The sequence below is a fragment of the Sciurus carolinensis genome, chromosome 13 (assembly GCF_902686445.1).
Source record: "Sciurus carolinensis chromosome 13, mSciCar1.2, whole genome shotgun sequence".
NCBI classification, from domain to species: Eukaryota; Metazoa; Chordata; class Mammalia; order Rodentia; family Sciuridae; genus Sciurus; species Sciurus carolinensis.
Window position 1 is genome coordinate 81,372,823 of NC_062225.1, and position 24,241 is coordinate 81,397,063.

Consider the following 24,241-nt stretch of genomic DNA (forward strand, 5'->3'; position numbering starts at 1 on the left):
GATGAGGAACAAGCTATTTTCTGTGACTTTTGTCTTGTGTTTGTTTTTTGTGATGCTGGGGATGAAACTGAGGACCTCATGCATGCTAGGCAAGCACTCCACCACTGGGCTACACCCCCAGCTTGTATTCTGTTCTTTTAGGGATCTCTAGGTTAAAGCAGTTCTTGGATCTGGGAGTCCGTAATTAAGTTCAAGAGCAGAAACTGGGCAGAAGGAATAAGAATTCTTGATCTTAGCTCTTAACCTTGGCTGCAGATCATTGAAAGGTAGGAAGTGGTCCTTTAGTAAACCTGCATGTAATCAGCCAGGAGGAGACTTCTCCTTCTCCATGTCAGGACACACAAGGTGTCAATAACAGCCCAACCAAGAGGATTTAGGAAACAAAATAACTTAATTCCTTAGAATATTCTATCATAATATATAATCAGCTTCCAGGTATAATTTTTTTGCGGGTAGGATTTTCATTGTGTGATGAGGGGTGGTACAGATTGTAGAGTGCGCCACTTAAATACGCAGTCATTGAAGTCTTAGCCTAGGTAGTCTTGTTTTCCCCCACTTTGAACAATTTATTTTGATTTGCACTCACAAACGTAATGCTTTTGGTATAAATTAAATCCTTTGTACAGGAAATGACATCCACATTGAGCCTATGAAGATAAATGGTTTGTAGTAGTAGGAGGGTCTCTTGGTTTCTGATATGAATAGAGTTATTTTCCTTTTCTGAATTTCTATTCTCTTTTATGATATTGTTTGGGATTCTGTTTATTTGTCTCTGTTTACAGCTATGATTCTTGAAGGTAAACATGATTATGGTATATTTGACCAATGTCAGACTCAAAAATACAAATAAAATTAACTAAACTTACTAAAATTTATTTGGTGGTTCTTACATTAGGATCCTTTTTTTTTCCCCCAGGGTGCTGGGGATCAAACCCAGGGCCTTGTGCATGCGAGGCAAGTACTCTATCAACTGAGCTATGTCCCTAGCCCCATAGGAGCCTTTTTAAAAGTCATTTTAGTGAAATTATTGATGTACAATAAATATGCATATGTAAATGTGCAATTTGGGCTGGGGAGATAGCTCAGTTGGTAGAGTGCTTGCCTTGCATGCACAAGGCCCTGGGTTCAATCTCCAGCATAGCAAAAAAAAAAAGTGCAATTTGGTAAGTTTTGACATCTGTAAACCTGTGAAACTCTCCCTACAATCAGAAAAAAGAACATAATCCTTCATGCCCATAAGTTTCCTTATGTTCTTTCTTAATCTCTCCCTCCCTATTTCCTGACCCTTATCTTTAGATAACCATTATTTTATTTTCTATTACTGTAGTTTGCATATTTTCTAGGATTATTTTCACTAGTCCCCACTTATCCACAATTTTACTTTCTTTGGTTTCAATTACCCATGGTCAACTGCAGTTTAAAGTAGTACTTGTGTTGATCTTTCAAGAAAGAGACCACTTTGACAAATATATATATTGTTATAATTATTCTTTTGTTATTGTTAATCTTTTGTACCTAATATATAGGAAAAACATAGCACATATAAGGTTCGTTAATGTCCATGAACTATATCCCTACAAATTAAGAGGACACTCTTATATCCAGTACTTACATTAAGTTTTTTAAGGCAAATGATTCTTTAAAAATACCTTATTTACAAAAATAGAGTTGAATGTACCGTAATGTATGGAGACTTCTTATAAAAATTTGGATATAAAATGATTTTTTAATTTTGGGAAACTCCTCACTTCAGACATGTTGTAAACATAAACTCTTTTTTTTTTTTTTTTTTTTTTTTTTTTGCGTGGTACTGGGGATTGAACTCAGGGCCTTGTGCTTGTGAGGCAAGCACTCTACCAGCTGAGCTATCTCCCTAGCACGTAAACATAAACTCTTAACACTTGTCTTTTCATGCAACATAATCCTATCCATTTTACTGAGTTGTTAATTTTATACCTGGACTGGCAAGTTTTTTAAAAATAATCTTTACAAATTGTTTTGTTTTTATTCAAACAGGATGAATTAAATCTTGCTGATGCTGAAGTGGATAACCAAAAACGAGGGAAGCGGCATTATGAAGAAAAACAAAAAGAACACTTGGATACCTTAAATAAAAAGAAACGAGAACTGGACATGAAAGTAAAGGAGCTGGAGGTTGACTATAACTTTTTTTATTTCATGTTAATTTTTTTTGGTAGCCTTACTCATGATTATTAAAGTGTGTTTTCTCTAATGTCATGTTTTTGAAAACAGACAAATGTCTGAATTTCTGTTTCTTATAGACTAACAGGTGTTTGGGTGAATCACCACAAGAGGAGGCTTAGGGACCCTCAAAGTGTGAAGACTTAATAGACAAGACTCCAGCAATCCCATAGAGGTTTGCATGGCTGAGAAAATGGCACTCTCCTGGCTAATATAGCTCCTTCGATGCCTGCTTAGCCAACATATTGTCAGAAAAAGTCACCCCTTCATCTGAGTCTCTGGGGTGTGGTTTGGGCTGGATTTTAGCTCCTGCCAACCATACTTGTTGACAACTAAGTAGCAACCTTGACTTCAGGGAATAAGTTGAAACTAGTCTTACAACTAGATGGATTCTAGTTTTGCTTTTATATATCTTAAAGAAAGCAGTTTAATCCTGTAATCCATTTCACTATTAAAACTTTTAGTAGAGAAGGTTTTGAGTATAAAATAAATGTTGGTATGTAAAAGTTCTTTGTATTTTTGCATCATTTACAAATACTAGGGTCTTTTTGTTTGCACTTTCAATTCCATTAATGTTTAGTATGCATCGTAAAGCACATGGAAAATTTGTGTGACACCTCAGCTCCTTGTGGGCCACTTTTTGTGACTGCTCTTTTAAAGTTTGTTTCAAAGGAAATTGTGGAGAGCTTACAAGTTATCAAAATTACACACAGTTAAAGTAATATTCTCTTGAAGATTTATAATAGTTCTGAGCTGTATCCTTAATATAAAGTTTAGATAAATAACATTGATATTAAGTGTAATTAAAATATAAATCTTGAACATAAGTTCAGAATTTTACTTGGCATATTTTGGCAAAAATGGTATAATGAATTATATAAAAGAAAAATTTTAAAGATACTGAAGATTAGTTTAATTGCACACACCTGAAATCCCAACTACATTGGAGGTTCAGGCAGTAGGATCATGAGTTCAAGCCCAGCTTGTGCAGACAACATAATAAGATCCTATCTCAAAACAAAACATTAAAAAGATACTAAACATTTGTATTCTTAGGAGAAAATGTCACAAGCAAGACAAATCTGCCCAGAGCGAATAGAAGTAAAAAAGTCTGCATCAATTCTAGACAAGGAAATTAATCGATTAAGACAAAAGATACAGGCAGAACATGCTAGTCATGGAGATCGAGAGGAAATAATGAGGTAAGTGGTTGGTAGCTTTTCTGGCTTATTATCCAAGCATATTAGCAGGACATAAAAAATGTTTATCTTTCATTTGGATGAAGTGTTGCTAAGGCATATTGTTGTAGCTGAACTACTTTGTGTGAGTGTGTGTGTGCGTGAGTATGTGTGTGTGTGTATAAAACTAGGGAATGGAATCCGGGACCTCATGCATGCTATGCTCTGCCACTGAGCTATTCCCCAACTCTGAACCAGTCTTTTATATATGTGTTACTGAAAATTAACTGTAACATTTTCTTTTCTGAATTCTTAAGTATGAAATGACATTTATAACATAATTCTTTTTATACCTGTAAAATTCATATAGACAGGAAAATATTCCATTTCACAAATCAAGTAATGGAAATCAAAAATACATCATGTTAAATTCTACAGAAAACCCACTAGTACTTTAAGCCAATGAAATTTCAGTGAAATGGATAGTTTTACATTACTGGTAAAAATGAAAACTCTGGACTGGGGATATAGTCCACTGGTACAGCATTTGCCTGGCATGTGGGACCTTGGGTTTGATCCCCAGCACAACCGGGAAAAAAATAAGTTAATGAAAAAAATAAGTTAAAACTTTAATCAGAGCACAGATTCTAAAGAAAGAATGTTTCAGTTTGAGTTGCAGTACTATTGTTACCTACTGATATGGCTGTGACAGTTATCTACTCTCCCTGAACCTCAATATCCTCATCTACAAAATGAGTGTGATTATAATACTTAACCTTAAAAGGTTAGAAGATTTAGTGAGATGCTCCTTAGTAAACAGAATAGGTGGGAAACATGTATATTAGTTATTATTATAGTCTTTTGAAAAAGCATTTAGGCAATGTGTGTCTAAATGTTTGTTGAAATTTCAATGATCCAGGTTATTTTGTTGCTGTAACAAAATATAAAATTGAGAAAAAGTTTGTGTTGAGATGTCTATTGCATTATTTGTAACACTGGAAAGTTAGAAATAGTGTGCAACTGTTGAAGAATGGCTAAATTACAGAAGATTGCAGCTGTTACACCATGAAAAACTTCATGTAAAAAGAGAGAAGACAGGAGTGATTTATTTATTAGATGTTACTAAGTCCCCTCCATGGGTTGGGGAACATTTTTGCATTTGCACCAACATTGTTTGAGAGGATGCTTCCCTACAACCTTGCCAACAGAGTATATTTTATAAAGGTTCTAAGTAGTTTTCCTGTCCTGTGATTGAGAAATGGAATATTTATGTAGTTTTAACTATATTCCATCATTTTCAATAAAACTAAAACCTTTTTCATATGTTTAAAAACCAGTTTTATACCTTGAATTATCTATATTCTTTCCCACTTTTTATAGCATTTTAAACATTTTTCCTTTAAATTTAAAATTTTAAAGCATATTTAGATAATATGTATTAGAAATACTAGCCATATGTTGCTAGTATTTTACTCAGTTCATCATTTGAGTTCTTTTAATTGGGATTTTTTTTGTTTTGTTTTGTTTTGTTTTGTTTTTTTCCACTAAAAGATTATTTAGTTCTTTTTATTATTGTTTTATTGTATCTGGATTTGGTGTAACTTTTTTTTTTTTTTTTGTTACCAGGGAGTGAACCCAAGAAGTCTTAACTATAAGCATTAACTGAGCCATATCCCCATTTTTTATTTTTTATTTTGAAACAGGGCCTCCCTAAGTTGTGGAGGCTAGCTTGGAACTTAGTGATACTCTTGCATAAACCTTCTGAGTTGCTTGGATTACAGACTTGTGCCACCGATCCTGGCTTGGTATCAAATATTTTAAAAGCCTTTCTCTACATCTAGATTATGGAGGCACCACCTATGCATTTTTATAATTTACATATATTCATTTTTTTAATATTTAGATCTCTGTTCTATTTGGAGTTTATTCTTGTGTTTAGTGTGAGGAATTAATTTTTTTGTTTTCCAAATGCAACCATTTGAAAAGTTGTTCTGTTTCCTATAAAATGTCTCATATGTGACCATTGTCTATGTTTTTGCAGATTCATAAGTATTTTCCTCTAGCTTTTATATTTTAGAGAATAGCTTTGTATAGTGTAAAATATTTGACTTAAGACTTTCTCTTGAGTATCTTGTTTACAATTGCACTTTTCTTTAAAGTCCTGCAACTTGTCTGTAATGTAAGTTTCTGTGATTTCTTTTCCCTTTCTATATGCATTATGTGTTTTAAAATATGTAAGTTTAAGTCTTTTAGAATTTTGTTTATCTTTTGAATATTTTCTATTTTATTGTTTTGAGGTTTTCAGTTATACATATTTTGGATACTTTTGTCTTCTATCATTTTGTCAAACCATTTTTTTAAAATTTTTGTTTTATTTGTTCTTTATTTCTATTAATGTGTTTTCCATGTTTCTGCTTGCCTCTCTGCATCTTCACATTTTGACTTCATATCTGCATTCTTTTTCTTTTTCTTCCTCAATTCTCAGTCCAGCCCAAACCTCTCCCACCTTTGGTTCTCCAGGTTCTTAATTTACCTCTTCCTACTTTCCAGTTAATCACTTTCATTACCTGTTCTCTGAGGTATTTTATTTCTACTTTGAGGCGGTATTATTTCCTACTAGAATTTGAATCATGTTTCCTTTATTTATGCTGTTTAATTGAAATTTTTATCTGTCTTTTTGGTAGTATTCTAGTAAGTTTTTTATTGTTTATAGAATTTTGCTGTACCTTTATAACTTTTTCTCATAAATATCTTTATCCACACATTTTTTTGTAACTCACTTTTTAATAGCTGAATTTTCCTGGACTGATTATTTGGAGGCTGGGAAGGGTAACTCTGGGAACCTGGACCAGGGTTTCCTTTTATACGTAGGTAGGATCTTTCCCTTACTTCGGTCTCAGGCGGTCAGTACTGCCTTCTCTGATAGCGCTTCTGAGTAGCCTTGCCTTCCTTCTCTGACTCTTTGATCTTATCTTGTTCAGGGTAGAGAGATTTAATATTAACCCTTTGTTCAGTATTTTGGACATCTGTCACTAAGGGAAACCCATTTTTTTCCACTTACCTTTTTTTTTATAATCAATAACACACATTAATTATACAAATTAATGGATTTTGGCCGTGATCTTTCCGTACATATACATATGATGCTTTGAATTGCATCCACCTTAAGCTCCCCATCTCTTCCCCAAAGAAACACTTTTCCTTGTGACCCCTTCACTTTGAGAAGGTGTGTATTTGCTGGTATCTCTGAGATCTGCCAACCTGTATTCTCTCCTACTCTACCTTCTCTGTGGCTTGAATTCTTCTCATTCTGTAGTGCATTTGTTCTGTGGAACCTGTTCATTCTGGAGGTGTGTTTTGACTGGGAATTAGGAGATCAGCTGTTACTTTGTACTCATCATATTTTCTACCCTCCCATTCTCCCAGCTAATTGCATTTGAGATTGATTTGCATTTCTTGTGAATGTTTAATTACTTAATATTTTGTTCCTAAAATAGGCAGTACCAGGAAGCAAGGGAAACATACCTTGATCTGGATAATAAAGTAAGGACTTTAAAAAGATTTATTAAATTACTAGAAGAAATAATGACCCATAGATACAAAACATATCAACAGTTTAGAAGGTGAGTATATTAAAAAATTGCATATTTTGCATTTTTCTCTTCACATTATGCTTTATAGATAATAAAACTAAGTTAAAAGAATGTATGTTGTGTTATTCATTTGTAACAGAAACCGTACTTACTTGTCATTTAGGATTCTGTAATCAGAGAATTCTGATTTGAAGGAACTTTTAATAGGAAGCAAGCTTGTCCAACTTTGCTACTCTGTTAGATACTCTTCACTAGATGGCTTATAGATGGCTTTCATTGCTTGAATAGGTTCTTTGAATGAGAACTTGTTGGTTATGAAAAAGCCTGTTTTGCACTTGTACATGGTTTGGTCTTAGGAGATAAAAGAGTTGGTGGGGCCTATTAAGGCAGTATCCCAGTTGATTTACCATGGTCTATTAGAATAAGATAGCTCTGTCAATGCAGAAACTGTTTAACTCACTGTTGTTTCCTCACTGTCAACTGTGTCCAAAATATAGAAGGCACTTGGTATACATTGGTTGAATAAATAAATAGGAATATGAACAGCATATTCAGAGGTGCATGTGCACAGATTCTTAGTAATGGATTGACCCCAGCTAATACCGCAGGTTGCAGAATTAAATGAGAGTACAGTTGATATGGAGGGATGACTCTGAACATATCTAGATCCAAGATACCCTTGTCCTCCCACTCATCTCTGTTTTTCCCAGTGGCATTCCTTTAGTAACATGCTTTTTAACTATCTTTATATACAAAATTCTACAATCTTTAGACCATAAAATGAGTAAAAATACACCTAGCTTTAGTACATATGGAGAAATTTAGATAAAGCCATAAAGAGAAATACAGTTGACCATATTCCTTAATAAGTAGGTTAGTTTTGAAATGCATATTCAGTTGTTTTGTTAATTGACACAATAGTAATACGTATTTATAGGTTATAGTATGATATTTCAATTCATGTAGACAATGTGTAATGATTTGATTAGGGTAATTTACATATCCATCTCCTGAGACATTTATCATTTCTTTGTATTGGGGATATTCACAGTTGTGTTTTTCAGTTTTTAGATGTATTATTTAAACTTGAATTAAATGGGATTAATTTTTATCCCATTGAGGCTGCTTTTAAGGTGGAACTAAATGCAGCCTTAATTGGGGTTAATACATCAAGGCAGTACTCTTTCTGAGTACTCTGTCTTGTGAATTATGAGGTTCTTCACTCCTGCCAGTGGGAACATGAACTCTTCATGGCCCTGTGGGAGCCTGGGTGCTTCTGCTTGCTTTTCCCAGGCTCACTAGTGTCTTCACACATGTGAACTGATCGTAGTCAGCCCAAGACTGGAGCAAAACCTTGGTGGATCTCTGGAGTTGTCCCTGTATGCCCTCTTCTCCTCTCTAGTCCTCTGCTCCCCAGATTTACAGCTCTGTCTCCTAATAAGAAGCATACCAGGCTCTACGTAGAGACCCACTCTCCTTACTCTTTCAATGAGTAGGAGTTGGGATATTCATAGGGCTCAATTAATTTGTGTCTTTCAGAGATCATTGTGACTCTTAGCTGTCTGTGCCATCCAATATTCAGTCTGAAAACTGTTGTTTCATATATATTATCTAGGTTTTTAGTTTTAGGCAAAAGACTAAACCCAATCTCTATATCTATGTGTTTCCAGGTGGAGTAATTTTGTTTGTATATGATTACCCAGAAATTGACATTTAAATTTATTTTTAAGAAGTATTGCTATTGTGGTTTATTACCTTGATATGATGCTTCACTGCTGACATGATCTATATTGTTTACCTAGTCTTAGGAGGAAAATAAAAATGCTTAAAATTTTCTAAATTGTTTGCTTCTTTACTTTGGAGAACCTTGCCATTTCATGACAATAATCTCTAGACATCCTGTGAATGGAAGCAATTGAAGAATACATATTAAAACTGCAAGAAAAAAAGTAAACCGGGAATTCTGAAAACCAGCTAGTAGTGGTTGCTGAAGAGAACTCATACTGTCAGTATTTCCTAGTGTGGGGAGTTAAACAGTTTAGGGAGGAAATACAATGGAAAAGAATAAAATCAAAGTTATTCTTAAGAAATAAGCCTTACACTAATTAATGAGTAAAGATAGTTTAAAGAAAAAAAAGCCTTTTCTATCTAGAATTTATTTTTTTCACACTTTTAAAATAATTTTTATTATAACAAAACAATGTAAAGGCAAAATAAAACATCTATCAGTAAGTTCAACTAGCCAGAGATGTATCATTGGCTGCCATTTTGTTTTATTTTCTTTATTTCCTGAATGTAGGAAATGTATGGAAATATACATGCATAGACACAGCTTGTGAATTGAACATTCTACTTATTTTCTAAATACCATTCTATGCTAAAAAGAACCAGGGTTTCATGGAGAAATGGCTAGTTGCAAACCTGGGCAGAGAAGGTACAAGAGAGCCTCTTACTATGCCAGAAAAGAAGGAAAGCACTTAAGGGTGGTGGGGAGGATCACAATTAAAGGACATAGGAGCCAACTTGAAGGGGCTTTCATTGGCAAAATTTGGGACAAAGGTGAGGATCAAAATAAATAAGAACAATAATAAGTAGTTTGGATAAAATGGTACAGTGAGTAAAATAAAAATTTCTAATTCCAACCTGATAAATAAAAGGTAAATAAGTAATATTTAAGAAAAAAGGAAAGTTCTTCGTAGTACAACGTCCACCTACTATGTAGAGAAGAAACTAGAGTTTGCATTGTGCCAGGCATTGTATAAAGCATTATTATAACAATAAAGAGATTGCCCTGACCCTTTTTGATACTGTGTAGTTGGGAGGAAATAGGCCAATGAATAGTTTAATCTTTAATTTTAATACCTCTAGAGCTTAATTCTTTTAAGGACAAGGATTGTCTTATGTGTTAGACTAATAATGTCTCATATAAATTAGTCAAATGATTGGTATATTCATGTGGACTGACTTGTATAATGGGGTATATTAAATGTGGGATGACATCTTTATTATATAGATGTTTATTATAAAAGTAAATGGACTAATTAAAATGTGGGAACACAAATGAGTATAAAAACACAGGAGGAAATAAACACGTAAAACTCACCTATTAAAGGAACAACCAATGTCAACATTGTGGCATATTTATCTTTGCCTAAATCATGGTGAAAATATAGTTCTGTGTATCTTTATCCTCTTTTTAATATGCTCAATTTCTTCATTTTAAGGTGTTTGACTTTACGGTGCAAATTGTACTTTGACAACTTATTATCTCAGCGAGCTTATTGTGGAAAAATGAATTTTGACCATAAGAATGAAACTCTTACTATATCAGTAAGTATCTTAATTTGTTGCATCGTAATCATTAGGAAAATTAGCTGCTTTTCTTTTGATGAAATATTCATGAGCTTTAAGCTATTGTCTTTGGAAAACAAGAACTTATTTCTAAGTTAAGGATAGTCTTTTTTGCTAATGTGTTAAAAGTTTATCTTCCTGAATAAAGCTACTAGCTTAGTTTTGCTTTTTTTTCCAGACAACCACATTATTTTCTTAGGATGATAATTATGAACTTTATTGTCATTGGCAAGTGGTTATCTTGTCTTTTTACTTCATTAGTTCCTTTTTAAAAATTTACACAGCATTTTAAATTATGTGGGACACTAAGGAAAGGTCATAGTTTCTAGTTACTTTGCTGAAAACCAGGAAGGTTCTGCCTCACATAATTGTCATTCCATTGTTTACTTCTGAGGTAGTCCCTAGCTCCAGTCTCTTTTGAATAGGCAAAGCACATTCAGCTTTGTGGGTTCTGTGGCTGTGGATTCATTCGTAAGTAATATGTATTAAAACGCGGGGTATGGGGCTATGGCATTAGAAATTGTGTAGTCAGTTCAAGAACAACTACACACACTAATCTGGGGGAAAATTTTCAAATACTTATTACTCTTAGTACCATAAATTTTATCCTTTCATTTTAATCCTTGGAAGGTAAGTTATGTGTTTAGAACATCTGTCATTTGGAACCTCTGCATTTTAACCAAATTAGGAAGTTAATTTTTACCCTCTCTTTGTTTAAATTTCCACTGAAGATTCATTGGTAGCTTCTCACCTACCATTTTTTAAATTTTCTAAATAGTTACACATAACAATAGAATGCATTTTGACACATCATACGTACATATACTTTGGATTAGGCGGAGGGTAGGGAGTATGGGAGTATGGGAGTAGGAAGGTCAGTAGAATGAATCGGACATTAAGAGACCCTGTCATTAAAGATAGAAATGTAAAAGTACTGTGAGGAATTGTGGGTAAAGAGGTGATACGTCATGACAGCTCATTGTTTTCACTGCAAACTACAAGAAAACCAGGGAAATAATAAAAATTCATTTTTGAAGACATTGGAAAGCTATAGAAACAACAGCCAACTTGGAATTCCAAGGGATAGGAAAGCCTTCCTAAAGTAAGCTGACAGTTACTGAATATTTTCTTTCCTGGAGGCATTTGCTGATTCTGGAATTTTGGTGTTTGTAGAGGGAAGACAGTAGATATTTGAGAAGTGTTAAGCATGTGACTTAGGTTTCAGAGTTCTGAAGTTGTGCACAGCTGGCTCAAGGAACAGGGATGAATGAAAGATAAATTAAGCCTTACTAAAATTGCAACTCAAATGCAACCCAGCTGTCTCCCAGATTGACTTCTCAGCCTTACCATGCCTCTGATTTCATAAAAGAATATGTTTCCCCTACCCCTTGGTGAAATATTACGTCATCTGAAGCCTCCATTATTGTTTTACACAGAATATCAAGCTTATGTCCTATGATTAGGAAGAAGGCAGGTGTATCTGTACTCAACCATTTCTGTTCAACATTGTAGTAAATGTTCTGACCAATGCTAAAAGTCAAGACGAAGAACCAAAAGGCATGCATTAGAAAAGAAAATGTCAGATTGTCTTTATTCACAAATAACGTGGTCATCTGTGGCAGAAATCTGATGGAATCTACAGAAAGAGCTACTGTAAAGTACAACTACCTACCAATGTTGTAGACACAATCAATGCGCAGAATGAACTATATATATTAGCAACAAATGATCAGAAGTTGAAATTTTAATAATATCATTTATAATAGCATCAAAATATGAAATACTTAGACAAAAATCTGACAAAAGGTATGCAAGTCCTCTAAAATGGAAACTAAAAAGAAATATTGAGAAAATGGCACAAATATGGTGTTCATGGATCAAGACTCAGTATCAAGGTTTCAGTTCTCCCCAAATTGATCTGTCGATTCTACACGATTTCTATCAAAATACCAGCATGCTTTTTGTAGATAATTTACAAACTGATTCTAAATGTACATGGAAATGGGAAGGATTTAAAATAGCCAAAACAGCTTCAAAAAGGAAGAACAAAATTAAAGGACTTGAAGACTTTCTATATAACTACAGTAATAAAGACAGCAGGATACTGGTATAGAGACCTTAAGATAGATAGGTTAGTGAAACAGGATACAGACTGCAAAGGAACAGAAGGAAAGTTTGAAAATGATGACTATATTCTTTATCTTCATTTGTTTCATACATGTGCCTATTTGCTAAAACTTAATCAAATTGTATATTTTAAATATATGCAGTTGTATTTTATACCTCAAAGCTGTAAAAATTAATAAATGCATAAGCTTGGAAATGTGACTCATAATTTTTTAAAGTGGAAAGTAGAAACAGACTCACAGATAATAGTAACAAGAAAGAGCTGACTGATTTTTTTTTTAACCATAATTAACAGGTTAAAGAAAGTAGAGTTAGCAGTAAACAAAATGAACAAAAAAGATGCAGAGTTTCAACATAGAATTAGAATGTAGAAGAAGAATCAACAGATACTCTAAAGCTGAAAAATGCAGTTTCTGAAATTAAGAATTCATTGACTGATTTAACAGCCAACTAGGCACAAAGAAAGATATAATTAGCAGAACTCAAAGGAGGTCAAAGGGAAGTATCTAAAATGAAAAGCATGAAAACCGAGTAAGGAACACTGAGTACTGAACAGACATTTAGAGGTATGCGGAACACAATCAGTAGGTTTAACGTAAGTATAAGAGGTGTTCCTATAGAATAAAGCAAAGAATAAGCAAAGAAGGATACATCAACCCAAATTCAGAAACCCTAGCAAACCCCAAGTGAGACAAATATAAAGAAAGTCACACCTAAACACATAGAAGTCAAACAAGTGAAAACCAGAAGCAGAGGGATAATATTAAGAATTATTGGAAGAAAAAAATAAATCATTACTTTCCATAGAGCAACAGTAAAACTGAAGGCAGACTTCTTAACAGGAATTGTGGAAGATCAATATCATGTGACTTGAAAATACTGTTTTTTAAAATCCTGGAATTCAGAATTCTATAACCAACAGAATGATCTTTAAAAAATGAGGATGGAATGTCTTAGTTTTCAGACAGAAGCTGAAGAAATTCTCCAGTGCACTTGGTTCATAAGAAGTACTAAGGAATGTCTTCAGGTGAAAGAAAAGTGATTCCAGATAGAAACATGGAACTTCTGAAGGAACAGAGATCCCTAAGAAAGGCAAATGTGTGGGTTGATATGAAATAGCTTTGGCTGTCTAGAACAGCAACGAGATAGTGTCTTGAGGGATTAACAAGATATAAAAAGTGAAGTACATGACTGCACTAAAAGGGGATAAAAGCATATGGAGTTAAACTGTTGTAAGGTTCTTCACATTTTGAGAAGTAATACCATTACTAATTTATGATCAACTAATACATCAGAGATATGTGTTATAATCTCTAGAGCAACCACTAGAAGAATAGATAAATGACTTATAGCTAGATTCACCGGTAATTATATTACGTATACATGGAATAAATAATTGAACTCAAAGGAAAAGATAGTCTGGATAGAAGCATGTAAGAGCCAACTTTATTCTGTTAAGAAGAGATACAGGGCTGGGGAGATAGCTCAGTCGGTAGAGTGCTTGCCTTGCAAGCACAAGGCCCTGGGTTTGATCCCCAGCACCGCAAAAAACAAAACAAACAAACAAAGAAGAGATACTTAATAAATTTTAATGCTGTAACATGGGACAGAGAACTATTCTAAGTAAAATATGGAAAAAATGTGTACCATGCAAATATTAGCTGAAAGAAATCTGGTAAAACAATATTAATATCAAACAATAGGTTTTATTCAAGAAGATACCATAAAAAGCATTTTACAAATGGTAAAAATTACTTTAAAAAATACTGTAATTTTTATATACCTAATAAGATAGCTTCAAAATACATAAAAGTTGCCAGGTGCTGTGGGGCACACCCGTAATCCCAGCAACTTAGTGAGACCCTGAAAAACTTACCAATACCCTGTCTCAAAAAAAAAAAAAAAAAAAAAAAAAAAAACCACTGGGTATGTGACTCAGTGGTTAAGCACCCCTGGATTCAATCCCTGGCACCAAAACAAAAATTGATTATAGACCTCCATGCCTACATGTAAAATATAAAGCAGCAAAGCTAGAAGAAGAGAATGTCTTCTCTTTCCTCCACATCCGTAATGACCATTTAAACTAGGACCAGATAATCTCATTGTGGTTTTGATTTGCATTTCCCTGATGACTGATGATATTGACCATTTTTTCATAAATTTATTTGCAGTTTTTATTTCTTCCTTTGAGAAAAGTCTTTTCAGATTGCTTGCCCATTTTTTAATTGGATTTTTTCTTGTTTTTATTGAATTTTTTGTTTTATATTCTGGATATTAATTCTTTGTCAGGTCAGCAGTTTGCAAATATTTTCTCCCATTCTACAGGGTATCTCTCTTCACTCTGTTAATTGCTTCTTAGTTTGATATAATTCCAGTTTTCTATTTTCCGTTTTGTTGCCTCTGCTTTTGGGGTCTTGTCCAAAAGATTATTGACTGTAATGTTGTTTTAAATTATTTCCCCTTTGTCTTCATAAACACTATTGGTGAGAATGTAAATTAGTACACTCATGGAAAAGAGAATGGAGGGTCCCTCAAAAAATTATTTTTAATTTTTGAATTAAATGAATTTTTGAATTTAATGAATGACTGAATGATCCAGCAATCCCACTTCTGAGTAGGTATCCAAAAGAAATCTGCATACCAAAGAGATAGCTGCGCTGCCATGTTTATTGATGTCCTTTTCACATTAGTCAAGAAGACATGGTGTCAGCCTTAGTGCCCATAGTAGATCAGTAGATAAGCAAAATGTGTCAGTTACTCAGCTGTTGAAAAGAATGAAGTCCTCTCATCTGCAGTGAAATAGATGGAACTGGAGGACATATTAAGGTAAATGAGCCAGGCACAGAAAAACAAGTACCCCATGTTATCTTTTATACGTGAAAACTCAGAAAATTTGATATGAACATAAAATAGCGATTTACTAGCAGGTCAGAAGGGCAGGAGATAAAGGGGGCAGAAGGTTGAATAATGAGTTCTTAAGCACAGAAGGAATAAGTTCTTGTTTCACAGAATAGCAGGGTGACTATAGTTCACAACATATTATTTATTTTACGAAGATATGGAAGAAGAACAAAGGCTCCAAACAAAAGAAATGATAAGGAAATGGAAATGCTGATTACTTTTACTTGATCAATACATTCTGTGTGTATGTATTAAAATATTATATATTCCTAAATATGTTTAATTATTACATGTTAATTCAAATTAATAGAGTATCTTCATGTTCTTTTATGAAGAATTGTAAAGTGGGACACAAAAAGCAATAATCAAGACTGACAATTTATTACAATAAAGAACTACTCTTCATCAAAAAAGTAATATTAAAAATGTGATGATGGAAGCTCTAAGCTGGGAAGATATTTGCACTGCGTATGTACCATGAAGGACTCAGCTAGAATTTTAAAGAATAATAAATATTAAGAAAAAACTTATATCCAAAAAGTTAAACAAGAACCTCGTAAATTAAGATATCCAAAGAATGAATAAACACACGGAACAGTGCTCAGAATCGTTAGTCATCAAAGAAATACAAATTTATACCACAGTAAGTTACTGTGCAACCTCTATTAGAATGACTATAATGAACAAGACTGGAAATCTTGCATTGGTAAGGATGTAGATTTAGTTTCTGTCCCACCTCTATTAGGATGACTATAATGAACAAGACTGGAAATCTTACATTGGTAAGGATGTAGATTTAGAACCCTGATACATTTCTGGTGGGAGTATAATTTTGTAGAATTCATTTGAAAACCCGTCAAGGTCTTTTAAAGAAAGCAGTTCCACTCTTGGGCATAAACCTAAGAAAAATGAGTGCTTATATCCTCAAAAACATATTGAGTATATGTTTACATTTAAAATTTTTGAAACTTTTATATTAAAGATTGCTTATTTGAGAGCAACATTTTTTCAGATAGTGATTTGGAAAATATTGGCAACTAAGTGCTATTAGTATAAACTGGGTGGTGCTGTTTTTTCACTTTGTTGAATATGCATGTATCTGAAATTCTGTCAAAATGAAATAGAACTCCTCTTAATGGATTTTATATTATCATATCAGGAAATTGTGTTAAAGAGGTTGTTTTTAATTTCATTGCTTTTTTTTTATTGTTCCCATGAACTTAAATCAGCAAAGAAGAATTATTTAAACATATATTTTAATCCATTTCTGCTGTGATTCCTTGGCCGTTAAGCATCTTCCAGTTGGTCTGGTGTTGTTTTATACTGAATAATTACACTTTTTAAAGCAGCGTAACCACTAGATGTCATTGTAGTTCAGGTAACAAAATATTATCTCAGCACTCTTAAATGTTTGAGACAGAAAGTGTCAGGACTAGTTTAAATTCTCTATTTTGATAAATAATGTTTGGCTAACATTGAAACTTTATTAAATCTTTGGAATTTTGATGTGTTAGATTCAGTTACAGTAAAAAGTTTCCAATTTGATTCTCTTGAAAGTTAAAAAAAAACACTGTTATGTGGCTCACTGTCTTACTATAAAATATTTTGAATGGAATAAATACTTTCACACCACCAAATCAGTTTATTTCTATCCCCTCCCACTTACCTCCCCCGCTTTTTTTAACTTAAATCCATTCCTTCTGATGCTGTAAACCCATGCCTTTTTTACCTGTCTTGTAAAGAGTTGACTTTTCCCACACTTAGTTTTTGTTCCTTGTCACCTCATTTTCTTCAAGGTTCAGCCTGGAGAGGGAAATAAAGCCGCCTTCAATGACATGCGAGCCTTGTCTGGTGGTGAGCGTTCTTTCTCTACGGTGTGCTTCATTCTTTCCCTGTGGTCCATCGCCGAATCACCTTTCAGATGCCTGGATGAGTTTGATGTTTACATGGTACTGTTAAATTTTAAAGCATGTAATTTTTGTTAGTTTAAAATGTACACTTAGAAAGCAGATATTGCTTTAATTTTTCTCATAACAGGAAAGAGCCTGCCCTGTCAATCTTTGTGGTAGCAGGGAAGACCCTAGAGTTGGGGTTCTGTCTCTTGCTACCTTACTGTGCATCCGGAGACCGTCCTGAATTTCACCTCTTCTCTCCTATCTGTCCAGCCAATAGACTGTCCTTCAGCCTCTTCCCTAGCTTATTTCCATCAACTCAGAAACATGCTCAGGCTCTTACATCTAACACAGAATCATCACCGGGTCATCACTCTTTCTTTTACTATTTGCTGTTGGCTCTCCTGTGGCAGTGTATATAATATAAGGATATAAGAGCATTTGACTTTGAGGTTTAAAAACCTAGAATTTGAGGCCTACCTCCACCACTAATTACCTAAGTGAGTTGAGGCAGGTATTTAGCTCTTGGGGGCTCAGTTTCTTCATGAATGGAACAGGTTATAAATGCTTCTTACCGGGCTCGGGAGATAGCTCAGCTGGTAGAGTGCTTGCCTCGAAAGCACAAGGCCCTGAGTTTGATCCCCAGTACTGCAAAAAAAAAAAAAAAAAAAAATGCTTCTTACCCCACAGGGTTGTAGTGAGGATCAAGTGAGGTCCTGCATGTGATGTCCTCACATGGTGCTTTCAAATCAGCAATTACTCTCTTACCTGCTTCTCTAAGTCCACTGTGGTCTGGATTTAGGCTACCCTACTCCAGCAAAACTTGTTTAACAAAAATCATAAATGAGCTTACACCTACTCTATTTCAAGTCCATGGCACCACAGACCTTGTCCTCCATCCCTCATCTTGCCAGCTTCACAACTTGCTTCCTGGTTTTACTGTATTCTGCTGTTCTCATTCTCCTGGGCTGCCTTCTCTAATTCTGGTGTTCTTAAATGTTTTCTTTGTTTGCTTATTACACTATTATTGATTTTCTAGGACTCTGTATCCTCCTTCCTACTCCCTACACACTCCTGGGTGTGTGTGCATACACACAGACACACAGAGTCCCCAAAGCTGTTAACTGCAAATGGGCACTTTCCAGTTGGAAGCCTCTCATCCTGACATCTCTCTACGTTCTAGATCTGTGTGCCCGCTGGTTATCACCTGGTAAACAACCAGCCTCTCAAATGAGTTTGTTTGAGACTGAGTGTGTCTTCTTCTGAAAGCCTTTTGCTTTTCCTAAATTCCCTACCTTGTTTAGTAGCAAACTGTCATTACCACCACAGTCACCTAACTTCGAACCCTGCTGTTTATTTATGATTCTTCCTTCCCTTTTACTTCAGCCAGTCTCTGCCCTCTTCTTCCTTCTCACTGTGACTCTGGTGCTTATCATCCCTCTCTCTCTCTTGTCTGCTGAGAGCCTCTTGTCCATATTCCCAGACTTTTGCCTTGCTCCTCCATTGGTGTGTCCTCTATCTTTTTAGCAGGCTTATATTCTCTAAAATAGATCTGATCTCACCTATTTAAAGCCCCTCAGTGGTTAATTATTATATTTGGGGTGAAATGCTTAATTCTGTAGTGTAATTTTGAGACCCTTCGTGGGGTAGTATTTGTGGACCTCTTCAGCTGCACTCAGCTCTTTGTAACTTTCTGAACATGGCGTCTCTGCCTAGCAGGCCTTCTTTAACTGTGTGTCAGGCCCTGCTTATCTTTCAAGACTTGGCTCAAATGTCACCCTTATGATGCCTTCTATGACCACCCAAATCCTCTCAAGCAAGATTAGAACGTCTTAAGAATTTCCTTGACGCTGCCTTAACATATTATTTTTATATTATGAAGATACATAAATTTTATACTGTATATTATGTACTATAGTATTTTTCATTGTTATAATCACCTACTTTCATGTTTGAATCTCCCAGCAGACTATAACATTTTTGAGGTTATTAACTATGTCTTAATTATGTTTATGTCTTCTAGTGCTTAGCCCATAATAAATACTTAGTAAATAATTATTCACAAATCAGAATTTATATTTGTTAGTGCTCTATAATTATTCACTGTCAGTTTTTTCCTTTTATGTCATTGCTAAAGATGGGTCAGAACACTTCTAAGAATTATCTTCAAGCTAATTTACAAGTCAGAGATGATAATTATTCTTCTCATGCAGTGTTTTTGTCTGAAATGTCATTATGTAGTCTTATTGCCCATATTGTATGTCAAATTCAATTCTGAGCAGTTTCTTTCTCTTTTAGAAAATATAGCCAAAATTGTGGCCCATTTGGTTCCAAAGCCCATGTTCTCAACATGATGCATACTGCCACATATAAAGTTGAATAAGATCTTTGATGATATATGCATTCATTTGTCTCTGATTTTAATTTTCAGGAATTTTCAAGGTGGTTGAGGGATACTTTGATTTTGTTCTCTGTTATTTAACTCAAAGTGTAAGCAGGGTCTATTCATTTAGTTTCAAATTCTCACTCTAATGAAGCATTATATGAAGCATTATTCTTTTGTATACATTGATGCCCTCTTTAACTTTTATTTTAAAGATTCAAGAAATTGACCTGTAAATTCAAATTAGTTTACAATCATACAAGCTGTAGAAGGTAATGAGGAAAGATAGACCTTTGAAAACATTGTCCCTTAATCATAGAGGGACAATTTGAGAGACTTGATAAATATGAAACTAGACACTTTTGTTATCATTACCCTGAATGATTAAACCATTACTGAACTAATTAGATTTATACTTAGCATTTAGTTGTGTCATTTGCACATTTTCTTATTATTTTAATTGCTACTTGAATTTGAGCTACAGGCCCATACATGCCAATATTTTGACTATAGGAATAACCTGGAAGATATATTTATTCAGTTATTCTACCCTAATAGTTTCTGATTCTATCTTTCCATGTATGAATTCCTTGGCATCATAGACAAAGTAAATGCAGGAGTTTGTATCAGCCAGTAGAATGCTGGTTTTACAGAAATGTGATAAAATATAGTACCAATCCTAATCTTTGTCTTTGTTCTTCAGGATATGGTTAACAGGAGAATTGCAATGGACATGATACTTAAGATGGCAGATTCCCAGCGTTTTAGACAATTTATCTTGCTTACCCCTCAAAGCATGAGGTAACTTCTTAAAACTTTATGTGAGTGTATATATATGTAAAGGGGGGGGGGATCTTCTGTTTCTTTGAAAACTTACATTTATCTTAGCTTTTAAATGCAAATGAATAAATGACCAATGAAAAGAAAACCTACACTATTTCAGGAGATTTTAGAATGATTTCTCCTTTTCTAGCTCTTTAAAATTTTGTTTGTGTGATCTCCATTCCATAACTGAGTCAAACTGATTACAATATGATTATGAACTTCTTAGTATTTCTGTTTTGAATTTGTTTCTTTGTGGTTACTATGACCAACTAATAATATAAAATAATTTTAGTAATTCTATGTAGTACAGAGAAATAATGCATGATTTCCCTAGTCTTATCTCTTTTCTTGGGGATTTAAAAATACTATTCTTTCTGAATAAAGAACTCTACTATGCTGAATTCCTTCTACTATGCTGAGTTCCTTCTACATTTGTTGGGTACCTACAGTGTGTCAGGCATTGTCACTTAGAGCTGATATTCTGCCTCTAAAGTGGCCCTGTGATGGTATGGGGACTTTAACTTTTGATCAGGAATATTCTGGTGACTCCTTCTTGGATAGACAAGAGTAAGAGTTTTAAAATAATTGAGCTGGGCAAGGATGTGCGTGCTTGTAATCCTAGCAACCTTGTGGTGCTGATCACAAGTTCAAAGCCAGCCTAAGCAACTTACCAAGATCTATCTCAAAAAAAAAAGGACTGAGGACGTGGCTCGGTGGTTAAGCATCCCTGGGTTCAGTCCCTGGTATAAAATAAAATAAGATTTAAAAAATAAATAAATAAGTAAAATAAAATATTCTCCTTTATTTTCTTTTTCCTCTATACTGAAAACCCATGAATAAAATATTCTCCTTTATTTTCTTTTTCCTCTATACTGAAAACCCATGGGATCTAGTAGTAAGTTAATTTTTAAAAATGAAAACAAATATTTCAAATTATATTTCTCCTAGAACTTCTGATATTAGATTTTTTATCCCACTCTTAGCAAATAACAACCATTTAGATTTATATTTTCATGAAGTAGCATTAATTTGCTTGCTTTTTTTTCCCCTGACATGCTAGTAATAGAACCCAGGACCTTGCACATGGTAGGCAAGTGCTGTACACCTAGATTTTTTTTCAATGAACAAAAACTTTCTTGGAAATTTGAGTAATTAATTTTGCTTCCTCTAGCTCACTTCCTTCAAGTAAACTGATTAGAATTCTTCGAATGTCTGATCCTGAAAGAGGACAAACTACATTGCCTTTCCGACCTGTGACTCAAGAAGATGACGACAACTGAAGTTCATTTGTAATTTAATATGCCTTGTCCTCATGGTGAAAGGTTTGTGAGGGGAAAAGTTCTGGACTATTTGAATAAAACGAGACTGGAGATACTCTAAAATAAAAGAATCTCCTTTTATCTGACCATAATAAAGTGTTTAAGTAAGCCTAGGAAACCAGCTATATTAAACCAGCAATCGAAAATTACTGTTACTTTCCTTTGAGAAAATCACATTCATTGTACTGGTTTTAAATCGTTTTAAGTTTGTTTTGAGTTCCTTTTGTTTGTTTTTTGGTTTTGTTTTTTTACCATCTAATTTTGTAGATTGTTTTTCAGAAGTAAAATTTTATATATATGCATATGTACATATCTGTTTAGTTTGGGTTTATTTCTATAGTATTTTGTAAGAATTAAAATAAAAATTTGAGTATCTGATTATATTTAGTTTTGCTTTTCCAGAATATTACATTCTACCATTAAATTATCAGGAGTAGGTGAAGGAAGGAATTTCACATGGCAGAAGTGGTGCAAGTGTGGGCAATGGAGGAAAACTGGTTTACATAGACCTACTTTTTAAATAAAATTTATTGGTTGTGAGGGACCGCCACAGGAACAGAAGTACGTTGGGCAAAATCCCTGCCTACAGCCAGTTTTTAACCCCAGGGGTGCAACTGTAGGTTAGGGTTATGGCTTCTTATTATTGTATATCATCAAATGTAAGATGTGCCTGTTTATAAGATGCTTATGAAGCACTGAAGCACTGCCAACTCTGACATTCTCCTCATATCTTTACCTGTGCCCTATATAAGAATCTGTAACCAGTGTCAGCTGGGCAATGATGCAGTGTTCTACCCTGTCCTGATGCTTGCTGGTCTGGTTTAAAAGCCCTCGGTTTGCAGTCCAGGGGCTCCCAGCTTCAGATTCAGCTGAGATGATACAGGACAGAGGGTCTGTGCAGACTGGGCTGGGAGAAGAGCTGGGGAAACTGACAGGGGTGGCCGCTGTGGAGCAGGAGAGCAGTTAGTAGCCGCATGAGCCAGAACACCTTTGATGCTAAGCTGTCGACAACAATAAGACATCCCAATTTTCAGAAATGTTAAAAAGTGTGCTTCTTAGAATGATCAAACATAGTGTATTATAAAAAAAAGTTATTTATGACTTTTTTAAGAAAACATGAATAAAACTGTTGCCCTTATTTTCTCTGTTTGATACTAGAATTAGTGCTAAACTATTAAAAAAACACACTGAATATCAAAAAGAAGCATTCCTTATATTACTAGCAATAAATATTAGAATGTGTATTTATAAAACTGAAAAGGAAATATTTTAAGAAAAGCAGTATTTTAAGAGCAGTAACATTTCTATAGTTATTAAAAACTGGATTTTGGTTTTGGTGATGGAGGAGTCTAATTCTGATTTAAAGTGAGATAAGCTGCCAAATGAAAAATCCAAAAATTTGTGTTTTCTGATTTACGAATTTATAGAAAGAGGAAAATGTGTGCTGAGTGTTTTAAACATTCACTGACCATATAAAAACTGATTTTTAAGTTACATTTATAACTCATTTGCATCAAAACTATTTTAACATACATGTGCTTTTTCAAATAAATGGAGTAGAATTTACCAAATGCATTAACTTTTATCACCTAAGGAATCTCAGTGACTGAATTTTTCTGACAGTTTTGAATATTATGCTTCTAAATACAGAATGGGAAATACAATACTCAGGTATCTGAATGTCTCCTGTTGAACTGAAGATCATTCATTGCTTTGGTCTCACAGAATTTTGGTTTCAACCATCATTAAGTGAAAATATTTTCATCTATGTTCCAAGTAGTAGTAATATTAGAGTAAAAGAATAAAAAGAAATTGTTCTTTTAAAATACATGTAACTTCTAAAAATAAAACAAAATTATACATATTAAGCTCATGACTTTGTGAGTTGGGAAAGGTAGTATATTAATTGTCCAGCTTGAGTCTCTTTATTAATAGTCACTTAAATGCATCATACAGTTGATCTTCAACTCCTAGAGTGAAGTCCCAGGAAACAAGGAAGAAAGACTTCCTTCATCTTCAGTCCTACCTTCTCAAATCTTTGCACTGACAATGACTAAGATCATTCTCAAACTGACAAATGTGATAAGTCGTAGTGAGCCAAGATGTAAATAGCATAGTTACTGAGAAGGGGAGGATTGCATGTCTTTGTAATGCCTGGTCCTTTATATGTGGAGAGCAAGATGCTTAAATTTATGTAAGGAACTATTGACTGGGATTTATGAATTGAATCAGAAATATTGCTGTGATGAAAACCAAATGATCCAAAATGTATGATTAAAAAGTTCTCCTGAGTGAAAATTACCTGTAGGAAGAAAGATTAAGTTTTTATGATGTCCGGAGGCAATGACATTCTGGTTAAATTTATGACCTGACACACAACATAGATGCTGTTATTTGGATCTGAAATGTACCCCCAAAGCCCATGTGTTACATTTAAATTTGGTTCAGTCCCCAACCTGTGGCACTATGG

At 34.1% G+C, this 24,241-nt stretch overlaps 1 protein-coding gene across 3 annotated transcripts in view; it reads left to right on the forward strand.

Annotated features, from left to right (window-relative positions):
- The window catches only part of Smc6 (structural maintenance of chromosomes 6), a 69,207-nt gene extending 47,057 nt beyond the window's left edge, over positions 1 to 22,150 (forward strand). For all 3 annotated transcript variants that reach the window (XM_047522073.1, XM_047522071.1, XM_047522072.1), the window contains 7 exons: positions 2,017 to 2,154; positions 3,259 to 3,404; positions 6,878 to 7,003; positions 10,198 to 10,303; positions 17,149 to 17,301; positions 20,331 to 20,428; positions 21,624 to 22,150. In XM_047522073.1, the coding sequence (XP_047378029.1) occupies positions 2,017 to 2,154; positions 3,259 to 3,404; positions 6,878 to 7,003; positions 10,198 to 10,303; positions 17,149 to 17,301; positions 20,331 to 20,428; positions 21,624 to 21,732 (876 nt within the window). In that variant the 3' untranslated portion in view covers positions 21,733 to 22,150. The remainder of the gene's footprint in view (positions 1 to 2,016; positions 2,155 to 3,258; positions 3,405 to 6,877; positions 7,004 to 10,197; positions 10,304 to 17,148; positions 17,302 to 20,330; positions 20,429 to 21,623) is intronic.
- Positions 22,151 to 24,241: the final 2,091 nt, after the last annotated feature.